The sequence below is a fragment of the Bactrocera neohumeralis genome, chromosome 2 (assembly GCF_024586455.1).
Source record: "Bactrocera neohumeralis isolate Rockhampton chromosome 2, APGP_CSIRO_Bneo_wtdbg2-racon-allhic-juicebox.fasta_v2, whole genome shotgun sequence".
NCBI lineage: Eukaryota > Metazoa > Arthropoda > Insecta > Diptera > Tephritidae > Bactrocera > Bactrocera neohumeralis.
Genome location: NC_065919.1, coordinates 74,011,135 through 74,034,518, shown reverse-complemented (window position 1 = coordinate 74,034,518; position 23,384 = coordinate 74,011,135). Strand labels below are relative to the sequence as shown.

The window sequence follows — 23,384 nt, the reverse complement described above, 5'->3', positions numbered from 1 at the left end:
CCAAAAAATAGTGCCGATAGAGGGTTGGATGAACTAGCTGCTCTGTAGTCTTCTCCTAAATCGTCCGACGTCTGTAAGGTTTAGTAGAAATTTCTAAACAGGCTATTAATAGAACTTATAACGAAATGAGCCTAAAGTTTAATACTGATATTGTTGCTAAGATCCACATCAAAACCAAAACCCACCTTCACTTGAACTTTCAAATATTTCACACAGTCGAGAATATTTCAATATTTCAATCATCTAATGGCATTTTGTGACTCATCCGCGTTGGAGTTTGCCGACACCAACCGCTTCTGCGGTATTTCAAATATTAAAAGGCTACTTAAATTGAGAGGATCTCAGCCGGAGTTGACGTGTTTGTGGGGCCTACCGTTAAGTAGCCAGCAGCGGGCCAGCTCAAACAAATCAGGCAACCGAAACCGCCACAGCGCTATATTAGTTGCTTGTGGAAGCAATTTTTGGTACTGTTTGTTGTTGTTTCGTTCCGTTTGTTTTTGCTTTTCAGCATTTATGAACTTTGGTTTTTCTCACAATTTGTATACAAGTATGTGGTCATATAATAATTTGTATTGCTAATCGCTTTGTTGTTGTTGTTGCTGTTCTGGTTGCTACTATTAATGTTACCTTGTTTTACTTGGCTGTATCTCACACGGCATTGCCGCAATCCCCGAACACGCACGACAGATCCAGTCAAGCGCATTTATTTGATCCCTCATCAACGGCCACAACAGGATTAAAATTAGTTTTTGATTATGCTTTCGAGCTTCTGGACAACGCAATCTGTGGTCCACGGTACTGCGCTCCATTTGGCAATAAGCTGCTCAGGTACACGCATACACACATACACACACACACACACAATCGGTCGGCACATGCGATGTACTTCAGTCACTTGCTCGCTTTGTTGCTTGTTGTTGTTGATATTTTTATACCCTAAACAGAGTGTACACGAAGACTGTGGAGAGTCGATTCGGCGCATTCGCAGCAACTCGAACTAACGTATGGAACGACTTGTCGTATTTTATGACGATATTTTAAATTGAAAGCGTACAAAATGCCGCTTGTGCAACAACTGAACCCGTCCGACCTTCCCAGCGACATCGCTTCTCTCTATGGGCACTTGAAAAGTTCCAAGAAGTACCTGGGGCGAATAGCAACCTGAAGAGATTCAAAAGCTACTATTTCATTCAGAAAAAACAACGGTTTGGTGTGGTTTAAGGGCCGAACGAATCATCGGTCCATATTTCTTTAAAAATGATGCCGGTGAGAACTTAGCCGTCAATGGCGGTCGTTATTGCGCCATGATAAACGACATTTAATGCCTGAAATTGAAGCTCCTGGTCTCTGGTTTTCAAAAAGATTAATGGATTTATTGATAGAACACTTCGGCGAGCAGATAATTTCACGTTATGGGCCGGTCGATTGGCCACCAAGATCGTGTGATATCACACCGTTATATTTTTTCTTGTGGGGATATGTAAAGTCAAAAGTATTTTCGGACAATCTCGTTTCTATTCAGGCCTTGGAGCAAAACATCACACGTGTTGTTCAGTTACCAGTCAGAATTTTCAAACGAGTCATCGAGAATTGAGAACCTCGAAATGGATCACTCTTTATAAATGATCAGCGTGACAAGCTGAGTAGGTTTACGTCTGACCGTCTAACCCTGAATCTTCAATTTTCGAGATATCGATTTGAATATTTGCACACGTCCTTTACTCTCTGAGAAGCTTCTCAAACTGACAAGGCAAAATCAAGTTTTTGTATAAAAAATGATTTCGAAGTGAAGGGTATTCTAGCTTCAGTGCATTTTTCTTGTTGTATTATTTTTTTGTTGTTAAGCAGCATCTGATACACTTTAACCGAGTCCTCACTTGAGTATACCCGTAATTTCTTTCATGATTTAACATTCTTATATGTGTTCATATGTTTGTTTGTGTGTCTGTGCCCGCACATTTATGAATTTCTGCATGCCTTTATGAATATTGGCTCGAAGAGGCTTTTGCGGTTTACCCTGCTCATCGATGAGTGCCAAAAGCGCTGGCAAAGCTTAAAAGTGGCCGCTTCGCATTTTGTCTGCTGCGGCGGCGTGTTTATGAATAATACGCGTAAAGTCGGCGGTCCGTTTCAATCCTTTTTTTCGTGAATGTAATTAACGCTTTTAGCAAATTTTTATTGTTGTACCTTTTTATCGCTGCTTGTTGTGAGGTGCCGCTCATGTCGCCTTGCTTTCCTCCCTAATTTGCATTGATGAAGGCCGTTCATTAAGAGATCGCAGTGACGGCAAACGATCGGTTAAGTATGAAAGAAAACGCTTGTCACAACTTTGCTTACATTTATGATCGCTTTTGGGAGGTATCCACACATACATACACCTGCACGTACATATATCAATATGCATTCACATACACACTCATCCATATAACGGTATAAGTTGAACATGCGCTGTGCTTTCACAAATTTCGACATTTCACATGCACTTTTGGATATTTGAATTCGCAAGAAGAGTTTTTAATAACCTTGCAATTTCTTCGTTCAACGGTAAATAATTTGAATTTAATGAAATTACACAGTTTACAAATGAATGCCTTTGTCATAAGTATGTGTTTGCCGACTGGTTGCCAGGCTGTTGCAAGTATTGTCACGTGATAGAAGAGTTTCGGTGTTTTGTTTAATTCTTCTGTACTTCCTAGTGTGTTTTAGTGTCGCTGCTGGGAAAATCAAAAAGTGCTATGAAAATCTTGATATTCTAACGGCGCATGGTTACATACAGACGTACTTGTATAATAAGATATATGTATGTATATCATCATACAATCACTCGAATAGCGTACAAATGTTATTTGAAGAAGACGAAGAGTTGGCATTGAGTATCTATCATATGTAGTTGGAGAGTTGGTTGAAAGAACGTCGTTACGTTGTTATATTGTGATGTTCTATGATTCACATACTGAATAACTCTGAGATATTATGAACTTGTAAGTCAGAGAGGCGTCTTGCGGCCAAAACAAATTTGCTCCGGCTAAGGCTAGCCTTACTGAGAATAAAGTTATCATTGGATCTATTATGGTCGATCTTGAGCCAAAAGGATCTTGCGACAGCTTATACATTGATGGTAAACCAGCGCAGGAGACGTTCCCGCGAAGGCCAGATATCCAGTAGTAGAATGCCCGAGGAGAAGGGGTTAGGGTGTCTTCCCTTGCCTGGCAGCCACACTGGTCTTATCAGAAAATGACTTGCTGCCATTGATAACGACGTTAAGCATTCCTTAACCAGCTTTGAACGCACGCTCAAGATTAGTAGCCCTCCAATCCGAGTGATAGTCATCTCTATGAACAAGGCTGCACTCAGGAGCAGTAAATCTGCTGTTACTTTAATGGCAGCAACGTCGGCTTGAAAAATACTGCAATAATCAGAAATTCTTAAACTGAAGTTGATAGTGTGTTCCTAGCAGCATATACATTCTTCCAGCAATCTTCTCCGAAACTTTAACTCATCCGCAAAGAAGCTGACCCTCTCCTCCAATGACTTCAACCCACCCAAACTCGCTAGCAGGTGTGTTTGGCGACTCCATGATCCAGGTATAAAGGTATACAGCCAAAGCCAAAGCGTGTGGGGATTTCCGAATGTTCAGACATGCTTTCCAGCGGGCAGGGGGTAAAATTTGCTCGCTGTAAGGTATGCCTGTCGTAAGATGCGGCTAAAATCCATATGCACTATTTCTGTATATTTGGTTTGCCTCGAAATTTTAGCATAGTTTTTGTCAGAAAAAGAGCTATAATACCCAGCTTGAAATGATATTATAGACTTTGAATTAGTTCCCTTCTAATGAAAACACATTTGAAGTTCCAGCGACAAATGTCACCAGTCATTGAGTTTGTGGGGTACTCAACTGTAGTAGCAAAGGCTAAATGGTCTGACCGGAGGCTTAAGTCTGGTACCACGCGGAGCAGTTGGCCCTTGGAGTTTGCTCCAATCTATTCATTGGGTTTGGCCCTTTTGGGAGATTCGTGGTGTCTGTGGTTTAAATCTTAATTATGATTGAAAAATTCAATCTAGTGTGGAGTCGCACTGCGGCCGGGTGTCTGACAGAGGTTTTAGCTCGGTCTCGAACCCGACCAAGATGGAAAAGGTGTCTCTTCCACCCGACCAATTGGAGCCAAAAAATACGTGCAAAAATCTTTTATTATTTGAGGCGTGAATCACAACGATTGTTGTTCAGATATGCGTCTATTTAGAAACCCAAATTTTCTGGCATTTAGTGCACCACAGATGCTGATGAGCATCGCCAGTTAAACGCTCTCGAGATTCCTTGCAAGTGTGGTCTTTTCTAGGGCCCTACCTCAGACAAAACCCAATAAAACATAACGGGCTTGACTTTTTTATCGTAGAGTCACAGGAATACTTTCGGTCAGAGACCTCACCTTCTGCCAACTTGTAATTTACTTAAGGCACTGAAGGACAGCCCATCCAAGGCTTATAAAAAGTGTATTGAAAATTTACTGAGTAGTGTAAGCAGATTTGTATTGGCTGAAAAGGAATTTATTTTTAAGGAGATAATAAAGATTTATATTCAAATAGGTGAAAATGTGGTTTTTTGAAATTTGATTAGAAGTTATATACACTGTTTAGTCCAAAATAACTTCGAATCAACATAAGTACAAAAAAATAATACAAATAATACAATACCTTGACGAAAATTTTTCAGATTCTATTAGCCTGTGTAATGCAGTTTACCAGAAATATTCTAAACTAACTAAGTACATACATATGTATATCCACCCATACACTCATGATATTAACATCTTCTCAAATAAAACCAATTTGAACCAAATCACAACTCTATCAATCTGAAGAGATAAACCCCACTTAAGCAATTTGCTACTTATTTTCCCACCTTCAACAGTCTTATCCATTAAAGTCACTTGAAATAGAGTTAACCTTCTTCACAGCTCTCCAAGTTGGTGAATAAAAACACTTTTGTAAAATCCAAAATCTCGTTCACCAACAACAATTGTAAAGCAAAGGCTTCAAAGACGTTGACCGGTGGCACTTTTAATTGAGTGTGTCTCTATTGTCTCTGAATGACAGCACTCAGCATTTCACTTAATTAACATAATTGATTTCCACCATTCTTCTTGAGCAGCAGCTTAACAACTCATACATACACATACACATAATAGATACATAGATGCAAGCATATGTAGGTAAGTGTGTAGCGTTGTGGCGGCACCTTAGCGTATCGTTCCGTCAAACTGGCGATTAACGCTTATCTAATAGGAAGCCAAAATTATAAAGAGTCTCACTCGGGTTTCTTCCAGCACACAGCACACACATACACACGCTTTCACAAAGGCAGTTGCAGCTTCCTCAGTTAAGCTGACGGTTTAATGGCTTTTGATTGAGTTTTCCAGGGCAGTAGCTAAGCTGTGAGAGTGCTGTCGCCCGAGGCGACTTAGATGGGATAATACTAAGTATCCAGTGGAGTTGCTGCAACAGCAAGCGTTGCTCCAAACAATTGCGATGAGGAATGAAATAAGCGCAGATAAGCATCTTTTAATTAATTGTGGTTAATTGGTTGGTTTTCTGGAAAGCCATCTAACCATCAACCATATGTATTAACCGCAATGCTGAAGGTAGTCAACAAATTACTTTGTAATCAAAAAACCAAAAAAAAAACAAACAGAGATTAGGTTATTTAGGCTAAGTGTACCAACTTACACATATGACCTGCATAACTATGTCCATACCAAACATACATATGTATGTCAATTTTAGAGAGCACCAAGTTCGGTTCAACTATTAATAAATAAGCGGAATTATGGTGAAAAAAGTTTGCTAACTATTTAAGAAAATTGGATTTTAAGCATCCTAGAAAATCTAAAAACAAGCTAAACTTTGTATAAAAAATCGTTTGGAACCATTTAGATAAAAAGAAACTTGAGGTATAAAAACTTGATAGTAAGATGAATGTTTTCTTTGTTTTTCGAGACTTACCACTGTGGACAAAAAATAGTAACAACTTTTGGTTTAAATTTCGCTCGAAAACACATTCACAAAAATATTTTTTTATGTTGGGATGACTGTCAGTGACAGTATCTGCCAAATGTCACATCAAAATAATCATGAATGTTTTAGTGTTTAGTATACACTTGTCTTTCTAAAGTACATAAAGTGCGTCTGCGATTTTCACGGTGAGTGAAATTATTCAACCAGGAAATTCCATTAAATTTTGTGTGCGGAATCAAATTTTTGGTGATGAAATGTTCAGATTGTTGGAAAAGGCTTTCGGTGATACTTGTTTGTCGCGAGCAAATATTTTTGATTGGAGCAACCCATTCAAATAGAGTGTCGAGAACGTGTTGACGACAAACCACGTCCAGGACGGATCAACTGATGAGCAACAGATCAATAAAACAAAGGAATTGGTGATTAAGATTCGACGATTCGATTAATTGTCAGAGATCTTACTCTCATAGTTGGAATATCGGAAGTATCACTGAAAACCATTTTGAAAGATCATTTGGACCTAAGAAAAGTTAAAGCCAAATAAAAATCACAAAATTTTTTCGAAAAACAGTGACGCGTTATCTTCTTTCAAACAGTGCTTTCCGACTACCAAGATGTTACAAAACGTATTATTACTGGCGATGAGTCTTGGATCTATGTTTATGACCCGGAAACAGACGATAAATCGGTCGAATATCGTGGCAAAAGTGAGCCGAAGCTGAAAAAACCACGTCAAATCAGTTCAAAAATCAATGTTATTTGAGTGTGCGTTGTTTGCGCGAAGCTATTCGTAAAAAGAGGCCGAAAATATGTACCGACAACTCTAGGTTTTTGCACCACGATAATGCACGGTCGCATACTGCATTGATTCTTCTTGAGTTTTTCGTCAAATTTTGAATCAATATCGTGCCGCAACGACCGTATTCGCCTGATTTAGCTCCGTGTGACTTCTGGCTATTCAGCAAACTCAAAAGACCGCTCAGGGGTAACCGTTTTGAGTCAACTGAAGAAAAACGAAACGAAAATCGCTACGCGCTTTGAAGCCTATCCCGGAAATTAACTTTAACAACTATTTCGAGGATTAGAAAAAACGTTGGCACAAATGTATTGGGGTCATGGGGGTTTATTCTGAGGTGGGCGACAAAGATTTTGAAAAATAAGTTAAGAATTTTAAAATTATGAACAAAGGCTTACTATTTTTTGCTCATAGTAGTATACTAAACGTTTCTGGAGCATTTATCCATCGAATATTAAAGTTTTCATTTTTCTAAAAATAAAACTAATTCTTTGGAACTCCGAATCCAATATCAGCCATTTTCTAAGCGTTAAAAATAAATATTAATAATATCCGTTTACAAATCGGTTAGCAAATCTGTTCATTTACATATCTCAATATAAATGCAAATAATTAATTTTGTCTGAATTCAATTTTGTTGAACGCCTCTCACTTTAATTCTCAGCACAACGGCATAAGCTCATGAAAATATTCGCATTTATATGTTTGTGTTCTTACATTTTTTACATTTGTAAGTTGTAAATTATAATAAATACACAAATTATTGCTAATCCGACTTGTTTTCGATGTGACTTAAATGGGTTTTCAACACGACACTTGACGTTTTCGTTCTGATTTTAATTAATTTATGCACCGTTTGAGCATAACTCAGGGTATTTAATTAATTACAAACAAATTGGCGCTGGACATGAACTCTACGAGTCCAGTATTTAAGCGCACAAATCGGACCTTCGTGTACTACATTGACGGGTGTGAACCATACACAAGTACAATTGACCGAGGTAACAAAGCGAAATAAATAAAATATGAATTAATAAATGAAGCAAGTTTGTAATAGAACGTAATAGGAAACCAAATGTAAACATCGAGTAGGTAGTGGTCTTGAGAACTAGTATTAAGTACATACATAATCTATTTGATATATATGAGTAATGTCGAGCACGATCTGCATAAAATTGCAATAAATTTCTAGTAATTGACTTTTACAAATGTGGAAATAATCAATTTATAAGTAATTGCATTTGTATTGGCTGTAAAAAAATATTAATGAATATAAGGGATATAGAGGCCGATATTTTGATCGCTTGTTGGCTATCAAATCTAGAACGAGCCCCAATTTACAAGTTTCTTAATGTTGAATTTTAGAGAGCAATTTTGATTTTGCCTTGATTTTCCGACTAGTTGAAAAAATTACATGATTCAGGCGAGATAACCGATGATCAATTCAAATAGGGAACCAAAATAAATACAATACGAAATATGACCCTGCAAGTCATCTATCGGTTAAGTCACCAGTTAACTAGCTGGTTAAATCACCAGTTAACTACCCAACAGCTGTACCCGAGATAACTGTTTAATTAACATTTCTTTGAGTTTCTTAAAGTCTAATTGACATTTCTAACCGAAACTCTTGTGTAAATCTTTTTTTAGACATTAATCTTAAGCGTTGTATAGTGTATACAAGTATATATAGTATATTAGTACTCGCCTCATTCTTTCAATGTATTGGAGTTTCAGCAGCCATGATTTGCTGGCGAAATATGAGTGTCAATATGAGTGTTCCCATTAAAAATAGGGATTTGATTTAAACACACCGAAAATCCATGAGTACGAGTTCCTCACGAAGGTGTTCCGAATGTGACCGATAGTTCCAATATCGCTAGAGAATTTGCTATCATGTAGTACATTCTCGGAACCAACAGGTCTTTTACGCGAATTTTATAAAAAATTAAAAAAAGAGCAATACGTTTGGTGATTCGATTGAAATCACAAAATTTTTGGATGCTGACCGCAATTCGATTTTTTTATAAACCACTCCAACATTTACCGAAAACGGCTACCTCAGTGATTTCCGACAATCTCTTGCTGGCAAACCGCTTTTTGACGGTTCACGATATGGTTTAGTAGTCATCTTAAATGATCTTATTCTGCATTAAGATGGGGCATGAGAAAGCTATAGTAGAAATTGACGTCACATTTACTCTCTTCGGGACCATTTACAGCAGTGTGTCAAGCTGTTTAAGCAAAATTCAAAGGAGTTTCTGCATGGATTCGGTACCATCGACGAAGCATGGATAGGCTGGCACATACCAAAGACCAAGTAGCAGTCGAAATAGTTGATTAACTGGCGAAATTGTATCGAATATGGCAAATACTGTCTTATCCGTCAAAATGCGGGGAGTCACAAAGTGTGATCACATTAACTGCCTACGAAGGGTTAAATACCTTTTACTTGCATAGATACCGCTTATGCGGCTATAGCCACGTAAACAACAGTGAGTAATATCCGAAACAGAGTACTTGTCTTCATTTTCCTCTGCTTCCCCGGCGGGAACTGAATTGAATAATCAAATCAAATCTGGGTTTTTTTTTTTTTTTTTGAATCACTGTACCATATTAATATCGCCAGATATATCGCACAACTCATCGTTCATTTCTTTCGAAAGGCTCCCAAAGCCGACTTATCAGATTTTATCATTGTTCGGGCCTCTGCGCCATATAGCAGAACAGAAAGGGTGAGAGACTTGTGAAGTCTGCTCTGTGTTCGTCGAGAGAGGACATTACTTTTCAATTGTCTATCAGTAAAAAATAGCACCGTGATTCGTGAATCTGCGTTGGATTTCAAGGCTTACATATATTGTTGTTAGCAGGTTCCAAGTTATATGAAATTATCTACGACTTCAAAGTCATGACTATCAACAGTGAGGTGCTAAGTCGCGAATCCGATGTCTCTTAGCTTGATGACTGGCGAAATTCCGTACTGTGTTTATTTAGTTCTGCAGGTCGTATTATTTTATCTTCATAATTCAATTAAACATAAATAAATAATATGGAAGACGAGGCAGACGTGACTTCTCTTTACCTAAACATTCATACATTTGGACTATATTTTGCAGAGATCATTACCTTAAGGGTTTCAGTGTAAAAATGGCAGTTAATGGTAAGCCATTTAAAAGCGCTCTAAAATGGCCGAGGTAGTCAGAGACTACTTGTTGTCTACATAAAATTCGAGGGAGTTTCTGCATGACAGATGCACAATGAAATATGCAAATCAGGTGTCCTGTGAAATTATGCATACTTATTAGTTTTTATAGAAGCCTACAAATGTTTTGGAAAATACGTGCACTTACTTCACATTTCGTTAAATAGACGCATCTTCCACTATTATCGCCATAATGCAAGACACTCTCGCAAACACCATTTTTACAAAGCAAAACTCGTTAAAATCTACTGTCCAGTAAAATCTAATCTATATTCTTTTGTGCACTGAAATAATGAAATAAGAAAATTAAATAAAAAACCGAAAAACGAGAAAGCGCGCAACCTTTCATTGCTGGCAAGCGGCGGCGACAATGAAGCCCATAACTCGGCCCAAGGAAAACAAACAGCATAATTCAAGTAATCCTTAACGATGTAATCCATCATCATTCCAACATTCGTGTCTCAATTAGTGACGCTGCCGTTCGCATAACTCGCGCTCATTTTCAATTCCACTAAAAAGCTGTCCATTCAATGTCCACCCCGGCACTGCGCTCCCAAGGGCCAGCAATACCGCACAATAGTCGATTCGCAGCCAACACAATATTTGTGCTATATGCTTGTTTTATGTGCGTGTGCCGTAGCCGCGGCCGCGCCTTTCTTCTGCGCCCTCCGCTGTTGCTGCTGCTCTTCTTCTTCTCACCTGCGCGGTGAGCAAGGGCGGCATTGTCCTTATACAAACAAATGACATCGTCAACATTCCGTGACAACTGCGCGCACGCCATCGCTATTGCCAGTTACAGAAACTACAATAACAACAGCAATGGTTAGTGCCGCCACCGCCAGCCATTCATCTGCCATTCAAGCAGCTATTAGCTTTATCCTGGCCATTGTGTGCGCTTTTCATAGGTTTTACTTGAGCTTCTGCTTAGCCAAACAATGAGACGCGTTGCGTATATTGTTACGCCTCATTTTAATAATACGACTACCCGCACATGCACACACACATACACATACTAATGTATCGAGCTGTAAGCAGCTCATAGTCAGCGTGCTTGATGCGTCCACCATTCGTGTTGAGCGTGTTTTTGCTACGCGTTTCGTGCAGCGCGTGCTGCTTAGCTCGCCGCCCGTTGCTGCCACCGGAGCCAGCTCAGTGGCAACACCTCCCCATGCACCTTGGCTTTTTGCGCCTATAAGCAGACGTGTGTATGTTTGACGGTTAAGTACCACAAGTAAATGTCACTGTGTCCCTGTCATAATGATTAGTTATGCTGATGACATTATTTGTTAATATTGTACCTATTTGAGTTGCTTTCGCGTTTTTCCGCCTAAATATGATTGCTCATTGTTTATTATGTTGGCACGTAGTCAGTCGATTAGCCAGCCAGCTGGTTGGAAATAGCTTGCTGGACACTAAATAAAATATGAAATATATAAAAAATATAGAAGAAGAGGCAAGTCTTTGGTGCAAAACACATTTTGGCTGTCATTTCAAGTGACCTTAATTTCCGCTTGCTGGTTGACGAGGCTTCTTGGTTATGAAATACATGGCGCCGCTTGCGTTAGAAAAAATTAACTGTTGTGCATAACTTTCGAGTTTTTATTAGACATAGATGGGTAAGTGCATTAGGGTGTATCAAAAAATAATAATTTTTTCTTAGATAGCGAAAAATATCGTCCCAAAAGACAACAAAATTATAGTCTTAATAGCTTAACCATAAATTTTTCGTAACTTCCTCAACTTTTTGGCGGTATTTAAGTAAAAAGTTACAAATTTTTTTTGACCCACCCTAATGTGCAAAAGTGTCTGAGTAGTACTTTTCTTGACATGCAAACTACTTTAATGGAGAATATAATATACAAATACAAATATAGTTATATTTAATTTATGCTTCGTTTAATTATTACATGTAAGCATGAAATAACTTAATTAACAAGCATCTTGTATAGTTGATGAGTAATGCAAGCGGCACTCAAATTAATTAACAAATTTCACTTTATATACACCTATACACACATATGCATACGTGCAACATACATAGATTAGAGATCAAGGACGATAACACTACTCAACAAATCTGAAGGAAAAATTCCGACTGATGTGCTAAGAGATCTCTAGCCGTATTTGAGGTGTCTCTGATTGATTACAATACAAACAATTTCTACGTGTTAGGGAATTTTTACTATCAGTTTCGGTTATAGCAACCCAAAGTTAACAAAAAACAACCACTAGCATCACAATCGTAAAATTACTGTTAACTAGTGTAATTTTTTAGAGCAAAATACGAAAAGCCTATTGGAAAAGAAATATAAAAAAACAAAATTGAACGAAAGATTTTAAATTGTTATTTGAAATTTTCACTTAAAGTTTGAGGTTATGTGAAAGAGGTATTAATGGGTTGCATGGACTATATGGGTTTATGGGTTTCAAAATATTTAATTTTTCTTATTTAACTCTAAAACACCTCCAGAACATTGTCCTAAATTTTCAAGTTGATGTGAGTAATAGATTCGGAGGCACAGCCTTGAGAACTTGTGCGCTTGAGGCTAGCTGGGCTAAGTGCCCCGCGCCGTCTTTAAATAAGTTTTTCTCGAAACTGTGTTTTAGAAGTCGGTACTCAACCGACCTTTTTCTTTGTCCAAGTTCCAAGTTAAGGTTCTAACTTAAACACATACTTTTTTCACTTTAGATGATCCCGTAAGCAGTTATTCTGCCAACGCGGGCGCATATTTTTTTCGAGGAGTCACCGGAAATGGCGTCGCAATGGCCCAGTTTAAAATAGTTTTTGCCAAAAATTTAAGAATTTCTTTGTTTAATAGTATATATTTGTAACAATAAAATATTTCAATTCTTATACGAGAAAAAAATTGTTAAAAAAATCCTGTTTTTACCCGAGGAAACCCATGTAACTCCGTAATATAAAAGTTGTAGATCTTTTAATTACCACCATTACTTTGCCATTTAAAATTTTTCCCTAAAATTCCTTGCTGGACATGAAATTGAGATAAAATGTTTTTAATCTTTAAAAAATTAAGCATCCCAAAGGCCCATAAACTATTTTTCACTTAAGTTTTGCTATTTTATATTCCGTTTTCTGCTATGAATTTTTTCACTCTACATCGTTTTCAAAGGCTAGTGAACCTAATACGAAAGATTGTCCGAAAGTTTCGCTTGCCATGAGAGTTTTCGAAGAAAAGAGAAAAAATACTACGAGAAACTTCTAAATTTTACAAATAACCCTCATTTAATATATGTATATGATTGTTGAGTTTTGGAAATATAGAATTTTCTAGAGAATTAGCTGATAAACTGTAAATAAACACGTGTTTTTGATATTAACGTTCGCAATTTAAAAGAGCTCTTCGAACACTTTTTCAAATCATCCCTAACTTTGTGGGTATGTAAATAAGCAAAATGTAAAGTAATAGACCTTGTATGACACTGTTTAAAAAAGTCGGGTTCATTTAAATGTCGAAAGTCCTAAAACAATGAATTCGAAACGGTTGAAAAGGAACTTCTTACAATATTTCACATATCGAAATGTTCTTGCGAAGAAAACGTAAGCACTATAAATCAAGAAGAAATGTAATCATTAAAATTCTCCTCAACCAAATATTGCCTCGTCATAATTCAAAATATAATAATAAAAACTATCATAAAATAATCATAATGTGTGGTTCACTAAGGTCCTCTCCAATTTAACGTCATCTTGCACATAGTGCCCCGAAGGTGTGTGGCTGCGAAAGTTGCTATCAGACTCAGAGAATCTGGGTTCTTAAAAGAACACGTATTTGAACACTCGGATATTCTCATACACTTTGACTTCGAATCGGATCACTTAGATCATGGAGTCGACAAATCGAGCTCTGCCGGCTCCTTCACCGCCCATATACAGACGAGGGTGTTATGAGTAGTAAGAAGCCGTTGGACGAGAGGGGCACTGAGCTGTTGTGTTCTACTACTAGATAGCTGGGCTTCGCGGAAGCTGACGAGCGCTGGACTGGAGATCGATCGCAAGAGATCTGGTGATCCCTTTGCCCTCGGTAAGGATAGACTCTCCCTAGTTTTGGAGTTTTTAAAAGGCTATTGCCCTGTTGGCGTTCACCCTGTTAGATTGGGAATCTTACCAGACGTTATCTGCAGAAACTATATGGAACAGATGAGGTGGAAAAAACTCCTTCTCCACAACTCCTTCTTTTCTGTACCGCGTTTGGGAGGTCAAGTCTTAGACACTTGGGAGCGCATACCTTCAAACATTCCACCGAACTTGCGGAAGTGAAAATTAAGCGACTGTGAAAATTTTATAATATATAAATTCGAACACAGCAATTCTTCTTTTCCATGAGTTCACAGGGGGCTATATATAGTAGTCCACGTGCGATCTTTAATCAGCCATCTAGCCTAATGAAACCTACACATTTTACAAGGATTTTGTTCATTTCCGGCACCCCCTGGGAAAAAGTGCCTCCGCTTTGGCAGCAGAACTTATATCAGGATCATATGAAGCAAAAAAATACGTGTTTTATCTAGACCATAAACTAAGTATTGGATAAGGGAAAAGAAGAAGTCTAAGGCAATATTCTACAGAAGCTATAGAACAAAATAAGACAATAAAAGCTGCAAGATAGTCAAAATTGATGGTTTAGATCAGTCTACATGGCTACGAAAAGACTAACTTTGACAATGTATTCTGGGAGTAAGGAAAAAGGAATTGAGTTTTTCACTTTCAGAATATTACACTATTGGACAAATCTTCGTATTTTTTTTAAGGGAGCCTCAGTAATTCTAGGAACTCGTGGTGTCTGAATTAAAATTAAAAACGCCGTGCTTACAACCAAAGAGTAAGAATTTCGATATTTTTAATATCCTAGATAGTTCTAACCCCCTTGAGGCAGAATAATTGCAAAGGGTGTAAACACATTACTTTACACCAGTCCCTAACGAGTGCTAAGTGACTAATTTGGTTGCTAACTAAACGATCAATATTAACTAGCTAGCGATAAAATCACTTTATAATTGGCTAATTGGTTTTAGTTTAATTTTTAAACGATGCAATAAGTTGCTAATTGGCATTTTCCAATATATTTCTAAGTGCATACGACTATGTGACATGTGTTTAGCTCAATTAGCAATTATATACACACAGTTATACATATTTATAAATATTTTATTTTACTGCCTTTTATGTAACTATTTATATTTTTCCTGAATACTCCGCAGGAAAAATAATCTCATGAGAATATAAATAGGTGAGAAACCACGCAATTTTTTTATTGTTCTCTTTTTATTGCATTTGTCGCCAGTGGCTTTAGGGGAGGACATATTGCCCCCGACATTCTTATTGTCTTTCTAATATAAATTCTGCTGAAGTGAGCGTTTTGTCTGCTAACTCAATAGTTAAAGCGACAACACCACGCACAACAGCAAATGCTAGCGAAAACGAAAGCAAAAAAGGTACACACGAAAAATTGCTGGCATCTGCTCGTACCGCGTGTCGCCATTTCGTCGTTTGTGGACGGAAAGGTCGTCCTTTCGCGTTGGTTTCAACACCTAAGTAGTGCAAAACCGAAAAACAAATAAGAAAGGGGCGTCAATTTGTTTAACAAACATACATACATACGTATATACACTCGCTATATATGCGCGTTAGCATGTGTGTTAGTGTAAGTGATGTTCGTTTTTTGCTGCATATAAACAGTAATTGAGCAAATAGCCGCATTTATGTAAGTCAAAATGGTAGGCAACGCCCCTTTTCCCACTGTTTTGACTTTATGAAATATCGGCCGCCAAGGAAAGCGAGCAGCTGTCTACAGCGGCCGAAGCACACACATAATAACATATAATAAATACCAAAATATGTACAAGTATATACACATGTGAGTTTCTTTGAGTGCTTACAAAGAGCGTAATTATGATGTGAGTAAATGACTTTGCTCCAATTCATTTGTGCTAAAAAGGACATCGTTTGAAGTGTTCCGCCTGGTAAAACAAAATGAAAATTCCATAAAATTTATTTGACAGCAAAAAATCTTAATTGACACCGGATGTATGTTTTTATTAAACAATTTATTGCAAATAAAACGGAGAAAATTTATTGAATATATGCAAATGTACAGAAAAATATCTATGTATACATATTTCCATTCCTAATTTATTGCATATTTTGGAATATTTATAAAAAATTTAAAAAAATTACTTTCCATAAAAACATTTTTAGTTTAAAACTCAAAAACTTTGGCTACATCGAAGTCACTCTATCTGACTGTGTATACGCGAACTAGTCCCACAGGTTTTGAGCCATCGTTCTGGAACTTTGCACATTTTGCTGCCATACAAACGAAACAATCTAAATGAAGTTATTAAAAAGGGTGGTCCATTTCGAGTTTCCCTACTTTTTAAAAGAAATAACATAGAACTTGAAATTTAATGAGGAATGTGTATTATCATTCGACAAAACATTCTTTGGCATTTAGTATTTGAAGATTATCTCTTTCAAATGTTGGACGTGGTTACGTCTCAAATGGTCCATCCGTTGAGTCCTATTTTCGATCACTCGTTCGAGCATTTCGACTGGTAACTGGCGAATGACACGCGTGATGTTTTGCTCCAAGGCCTGAATTGAAGCGGGATTGTCCGCATAGGCTTTAGACTTTACATATCCCCACAAGAAAAAGTCTAACGGTGTGATATCACACGTTTTTTGTAGAAATTACACTTCTCACCGAAGTGTGCTCTCAATAAATCCATTGATTGATGCGATGTGTGGGAGGTGGCGCCGTTTTGTGGAAACCAAAGGTCGACGAGATCAAGAGCTTCAATTTGAGACATCAAATAGTCGGTTATCATGGCGCGATAACGGTTGCCATTAACGGTTACGTTCTCACCGGCATCATTTTTGAAAAAATTTTAACCGATGACTCCACTGGCTCACTAACCACACCAAACCTTTGTTTTGTATACATATATGAAAAAGCAGCTCTTGAACCTCTTCAGGTTGTTCTTCGTCCCAAATGCGGTAATTTTTCTTATTTACACACTCATTGAGGCAGGAATGGGCCTCATCGCTGAACAAAATTTAGCTCGAAAATGTCAGATCTCCTTGAAACTTTTCTAAAACCCATAAAGCGAAGCAATGACGCCATAATGAATGCAGGCTCTAAAGATGGGTGATGGTGTTGTGAACAGTACGCTAGTAGGCCGATTATGTTGACCATAAATTGAGCGAAATGCGCGAAACACATTCCTTACAGAACGTGAGTTTTCGTAATAAATTAGAACGATTTATAAACGTTGTTCAGGCGTAATTTTTCCATGATGAAATGCCAAACAATAGTGAACAAAAATAACATGACAGCTTTACATGACTCACGTGCGCTCTGTCAAAAAGAGGCTATTGAAAAAAGTACTACTTGGATCACCCGTTAAATAATCAAAATCAAGTTGTTGTATTTTTTTTTTTAATTCACGGAATACCTTCACAAAATTTTATATGGATTATTTTTCAAAGCAACGGTACAATTTCCGAAGAAATTGTTCAAATCGGATCACTATAGCACATACATATGTAGCTGCCATAAAAACCGACCGAAAAAAATTAAGTTATTCCAAGATGAAAAAAAAATGTATAACACTGGACAAACGTATATTTTATTTATTTCTTCTTGATCTAATCCATTAACGCAGAGGAATGCTATGATAAATTTAAAATGTACTCTACCATTCACTTACTTTTTCTTAAAAAATTTATGCATGAAGAATTCGAAAAATTTTGAAATTCTTGATTTTCCTTTAGCATTCTTTGATCTTTCTCTTTCAATATTTATACACGCATACATATGTATATTTATATGAAATTTTCACCACTCTTAGACAGCACTTCAAAAAACGCTTCATTTCAACAAAGCTCACAATGCCCACTAATATATTTACGATACTCCTTTACTTGTAAAAACAAGAGTAGAGTATTTCATAAAAAGATGAATAAACAGCGAAATAAAGACGATTGAGTCAATTTCCGCCGCCAAACATCAATCAACAGTGAAAATCACCGGCAAACACGCCATAAACAAATAAAATTACACAACAAAAGTAGCGAAACAAATTCGAAATCGAAAGATCGAATCGTAAACACTAAAAACAACAAGATGGCAATAAAAATCGCATTAAAAACTAGAAGAGCTGTTATAAACTAACGCCGATACGTGTATATAACCATACATCTATGTACATGGATACAACCCCTACCACCCTAAAAAAAAAGCTGTGACTATATAAATAATTGTATATATGTATGTGTGTGTAAACGCATATGGTTAGGTCTGAAAGACCTTAAAGTAGCGTGAGGCGTAACCTGGAACCGTGCAATAATTATAATCACACTTAAAAGCAATAAAAATCATTCATCTTGATTTTATTATTGATCGCTTAGTTGTTGCTGCTTTTGTTGTTCTCGTTGGCATTGCTTGATCAAATTATGGTAGCTGCTTTTAATTGATTTTCATAGAAATGTTTAGCCTTTGCTGTTAAATGATGGCACTAAATCTCTCGGGAAACAATTAAATGCTTTCATCTGTGAATTAACAGCGCTCTCGCTCTGTTTTTGTGAATCACTCGCTGTGACGCATGGCAGCTGGGTAAGAAGTGAGGTAAGGTGTGCATGTACATATGTATGTATATTATTCGTGTATGAGCTTTAATCAAGTTGCAGACGAATATATTTACATATTCATTAATGAATCGACGAAGTGCGAATGATCTTTTTGATCTTTCACGCAATCAAGTTGTAAAAACATAATTAAACCGCCTAAAGCCGCGAAACATCGAATATACATACATGTTAAGATCAATGAAGTCTATGAAAGTGGAAAATGTACGAACGTATACGCATAAATGACGAAATATTCTTAAAATAAATCTTAAAATGTCTATTTTTGTAGTATCTTCTTCTTTATTGGCGTAGACACCGCTTACGCGGTTATAGCCGAGTTTACAACAGCGTTCATGTCTGTTTGGCGCCAATTGAAAAATCCATGTGTAGCCACGTTCTTCTCTACCTGGTTTTTCCAACGGAGTGCAGGTCTTCCTCTACTTCCCCCCACTAGTACTGCGTCGAATACTCTCAGAGCTGGAGTGTTTTCGTCCATTCGGACGACATAACCAAGCCAGTGTAGCCGCTGTCTTTTAATTCGCTGAACTATGCCAATGTCGTCATATATCTAGTACAGCTCATTGTTCCATTGACTGCGGTAGTCGCCGTTGCCAATGCGCAAAGGACCATAAATCTTTCGCAGAACCTTTTTCTCGAAAACTCGTAACGTCGACTCATCAGATATTGTCATCGTCTATGCCTTTGCAACATATAGCAGGACGGGGATGATGAGTGACGTGTAGAGTTTGGTCGTTCTTAGTCGAGAGAAGACTTTACTTCTCAGTTGTAGCAACTGTTGGCAAGAGTTATTCTGCGAAGGATTTCGAGGCTGTTGTTGGTATTAATACTGGTTCCAAGATAGACGAAATTATCTACGACTTCGAAGTTATGACGTGAGAGCCAAGTCGCGAGTGCGACGACAGTTTGCTTGATGACAGGAAATGTTTCGTCTTGCCCTCATTCACTACCAGCCCCTTTTGCTTCGCTGCCTAATCCAGTCTGGAGAAAGCAGAACTAACAGCGCGGTTTTTAAGGCCAATGATATCAATGTCATCGGCGTACAGCTACTGGCGCACTCTTATGGAACATTGTACCTTCTCTATTCTGCTCTGCAGCTCGAAATAATTTATCCAGGAGTAGAACTATCAGTATATTCTTCAAAACTTAAAGAAGAATATTCTTTAGTTGACAGAACTTGGATGGCTAAAAGTCTTCCACAGTCTCGATTATGCAAATGCTTGTTTTCTGCTTTTCCGATGCGGTTACTTATGTGCTCAGAGGACTTTTCTGAAACTGTTATCGTTCAGCCAAGTTAATCAAAACACTCATGATCTTCTACATGTTCTTCAAATATATGCTATAGATTCTTGTTATCTGAGTTTAGACACATAAGTTTTGTTCTGTCAAGACCCGCTTTTAGGAAGTCACAGCTACATATATCGTGGATATTAGCCGACCAAGAAGACCCCGCCTTATATTCTCAATTTTTCACAACTTTACAAGGTCAACATATGACTTTTTGAGATGAATAAAATGAACATACCATTTCCAAATTCATATTGAGGCAGCTCAATACGCGTATACCCTTTCAGTTATTGCATTTTAAAGTCATATTCCTTTGGGAGATTAATAAATCTTCTAACTATTGTGTGAGCATTCTGGATAGCCAGTTGATGCGAGGAGCACGATGAGAGACATTCGTTACTGCCTTTTTCATGGATCTTCATATTCTATGGATACTCAAAAGTAGAAGTTGATATAAAAATTAAACCATATTTCTGTCACTAGATACAGATTTGGAATAACAAAAAGGCAATTGTTTTGATTGAAGGTCTCTGCTGCGACTCGCGATGTTGTCGCTTGTCGCACTTTGTTATTTCTTGAGCTACCATTGTGAAATACCCTTCAGGGATGATCTTATGTATATATCGACTGTTCTAGCAGAATTTAGATCAGCTTGCAACCGTTTTCAGTCTGCAGTAGTGGCTGTCAGTCGGTCTGACAATTATTCCTATTGCGTACTTTGTGGTCTTCCAATAAGTAATCCAGCCGATTTTTTCCGAATTTTTTTTCAGTGTACTTCTGTAAGAAAGTTGCTCTGATGAATGCGTGTCTCCATTTTAAGTCTGCTTGTCTGAAATCTTTTTGGCCTGAGAAGAGTTGCTTTTTTACAGCGGCAATTTTTAGTTGCAACGTATTCGAGAGTAAATGTCGTATATGTCTGGACAGATTTAACTTCTAAATCCAGCAGAGAGTTACACCATTTTTTGTTGACTGTAAAGAGGCGAATTTGATTTTCGAGCGGTGAGTTCCAAGAGGCCTTGTGCTCCTTTTTCAGTCACCATGCCGATGCCATGCTTTCACATCACTTCGGTTGTTTAGTAGTCTAATTTAAAGAAGATATCGATAAGGTCGGTGGGAGCATAATAGATTAATATATCACTTTTCAAGTTTCTTAAGATCAATCAACTCCATGGTGAAAATAAGTTCGTTGAAGGAACATACCAAACAAATTTTGGAGTATGTGAAGGTTCTGGAACCATATTCCAATTAAATAAAGGAAAGAAATTAAAAGAAAGGAATCTTAAGCCCCATTTTTTATTTCTTATTTGATGATAAAGTTAAAAGTTCTTTCGCAAATGTTCGTTTGTTATATTTATGGGGTTATGTTCAACAAACATGAAGCTTACAAGTAATACCTATGAACATATATAAAATATAACAGCAGTCATCATTTATGCTCAAACATAACGATTAATAACCTTAATCGTCATTGCTGTAATCACTAATTCTGCTTCTACTAATTTTCAGATCCTGCCACGCTGAATATCTTTTCGACACGACCGAATCCAAAAAAGAAACGTAAATCCCGCACTGCCTTCACCAATCATCAAATCTTTGAGCTAGAGAAACGGTTTCTCTATCAAAAGTACTTGTCACCAGCTGATCGTGATGAGATCGCTGCTTCTTTGGGCCTCTCCAATGCACAGGTAAGAAAACGTATCAATTAACATGCCACCAAGTACCCAATCACTAATTTTACTGCGGTTTTTGACGTTTGCATTAGGTAATCACTTGGTTCCAAAACCGACGTGCCAAATTGAAGCGTGACATGGAGGAGCTGAAAAAGGACGTTGAAAGTGTGAAACAATTGTCAGGACATAAAAGTTTTTTAGAAAATGTTAATGACTTAAGTATTTTAAAGACCCGACCAGTCAGCAGACATCAGCAGCCAACAATATCAGGCAGCATGCCGGCAACGCTTGCAGCAGCATCAGCAACACCTAATGGCCACACTCAACAATCAACGCAATTTGGCGGTGGCGGCCCACCACATGCTGCCCATATCACCCTTATCATGCCTGCAGTCCCAATCGCCCACACAGCAGCAGCGACACAGTTACCCGCACAAACACAACAACAACAGCAACGGGGGTAATATGACTGCGGAGCCACCGCTGTACCCATTGCAGTTGCCAACAGCAACAGCAGGCGTAGCAGCGACAGCAGCCACGGCAGCGGCGGCGGCGGCGAAAGTGAAGGCACACCAGCCAACACACACACAACCGGCGACGCAAACGCTTACCAACCAAGGCTGCAGCAGCTCCACAGCAGCCGAGGATAAGAAGGAGCTGAAAATGCTGAAGATGATGACACTCATGTACTACACCAGCCGCGCCCAGGCCGACGCTGCATCGGCAGCTGCTTCTGCGTCCGGGGATGCCGTTACGATCTGTGGCAGAGCTGTTGGCAATGGCAACGCTCACGGCGGTGGCGTACACGCTGAGCGCACGCCCTGCAAATTCAACGCCAATTAATCGGACCGGAGCAGGCCGCGGTATTATTTGTATTAGCCCAATTTGTAAATGTTATTTAAGTAGATATGCACACATATATGTATGTAGATATGTTTGTAAATGATATGTGAAGTTATGTATGTATGTCAACATGTGGTATTACCAAATAATGATATATATTTATATGTAAGTCTGCGTATATGAATGCGTGTCGCATTCTCATGCAAGAAGCTACAGTTACTATGACAATTGCCAAAACCGAAATTGCAGCGAAAGAATAATGTAGGTCATTAAGCTACGCCCTTGCGAAACCGTAGATTATGTAAGGAAGTGCTTAATGAGTTAAGAAATAGGACTCTAGACACACATGCAAATGTATTCGATTTCAAAATTAAGTAGTTAGTTATGTAAGCACAATTGTGATTTTTCCTTTTAATTTAATTAAATTAATATGTTCCAAATATAAGATATCATAGCAATTAACCTTGATTGGTTGTTTGAACTACATGTCTGCTGAGTATATGTGAAAATATATTCACAAACAACGGAAAATATTTTTGGTTTTGCTGTTTAATCACGAATCCACTTATTCCCGCATCCTGCAGCAGTATAACCTCATAACCAAGCTACGTTAGTGGCATGAAAGGAAGTACATACATATGTGCATATGTTTGTATTGCTAAAATACATTGGGACAAAAAAGCACCCGGAAGTTATAATTAAATTCCTCGGATAAATGATATTTCAAAAAAAAAATAATTTTGCTAAGTTGGTAGGACTGTCCTTAATTACTTACAAAGTTTCGTTTTGGAAAATGCTTACGGTGATTCTGTTTTATCAAAACTCAAGCCTACGAGTGGTACAAAACTCTCAAAGACGGTCGAGAGATCGTTGAAGACATGCCTCGTTCTGAACGATCTTCGACCTCTT

At 37.8% G+C, this 23,384-nt stretch overlaps 1 protein-coding gene across 1 annotated transcript in view; it reads left to right on the top strand.

Moving 5' to 3' along the window:
- The window catches only part of LOC126767751 (segmentation polarity homeobox protein engrailed), a 72,598-nt gene extending 49,655 nt beyond the window's left edge, over positions 1-22,943 (top strand). The window contains exons 2-4 of the mRNA XM_050485352.1: positions 21,469-21,647; positions 21,725-21,810; positions 21,863-22,943. Coding sequence (XP_050341309.1) covers positions 21,469-21,647; positions 21,725-21,810; positions 21,863-22,475 — 878 coding nt within the window. The 3' untranslated portion in view covers positions 22,476-22,943. The remainder of the gene's footprint in view (positions 1-21,468; positions 21,648-21,724; positions 21,811-21,862) is intronic.
- Positions 22,944-23,384: the final 441 nt, after the last annotated feature.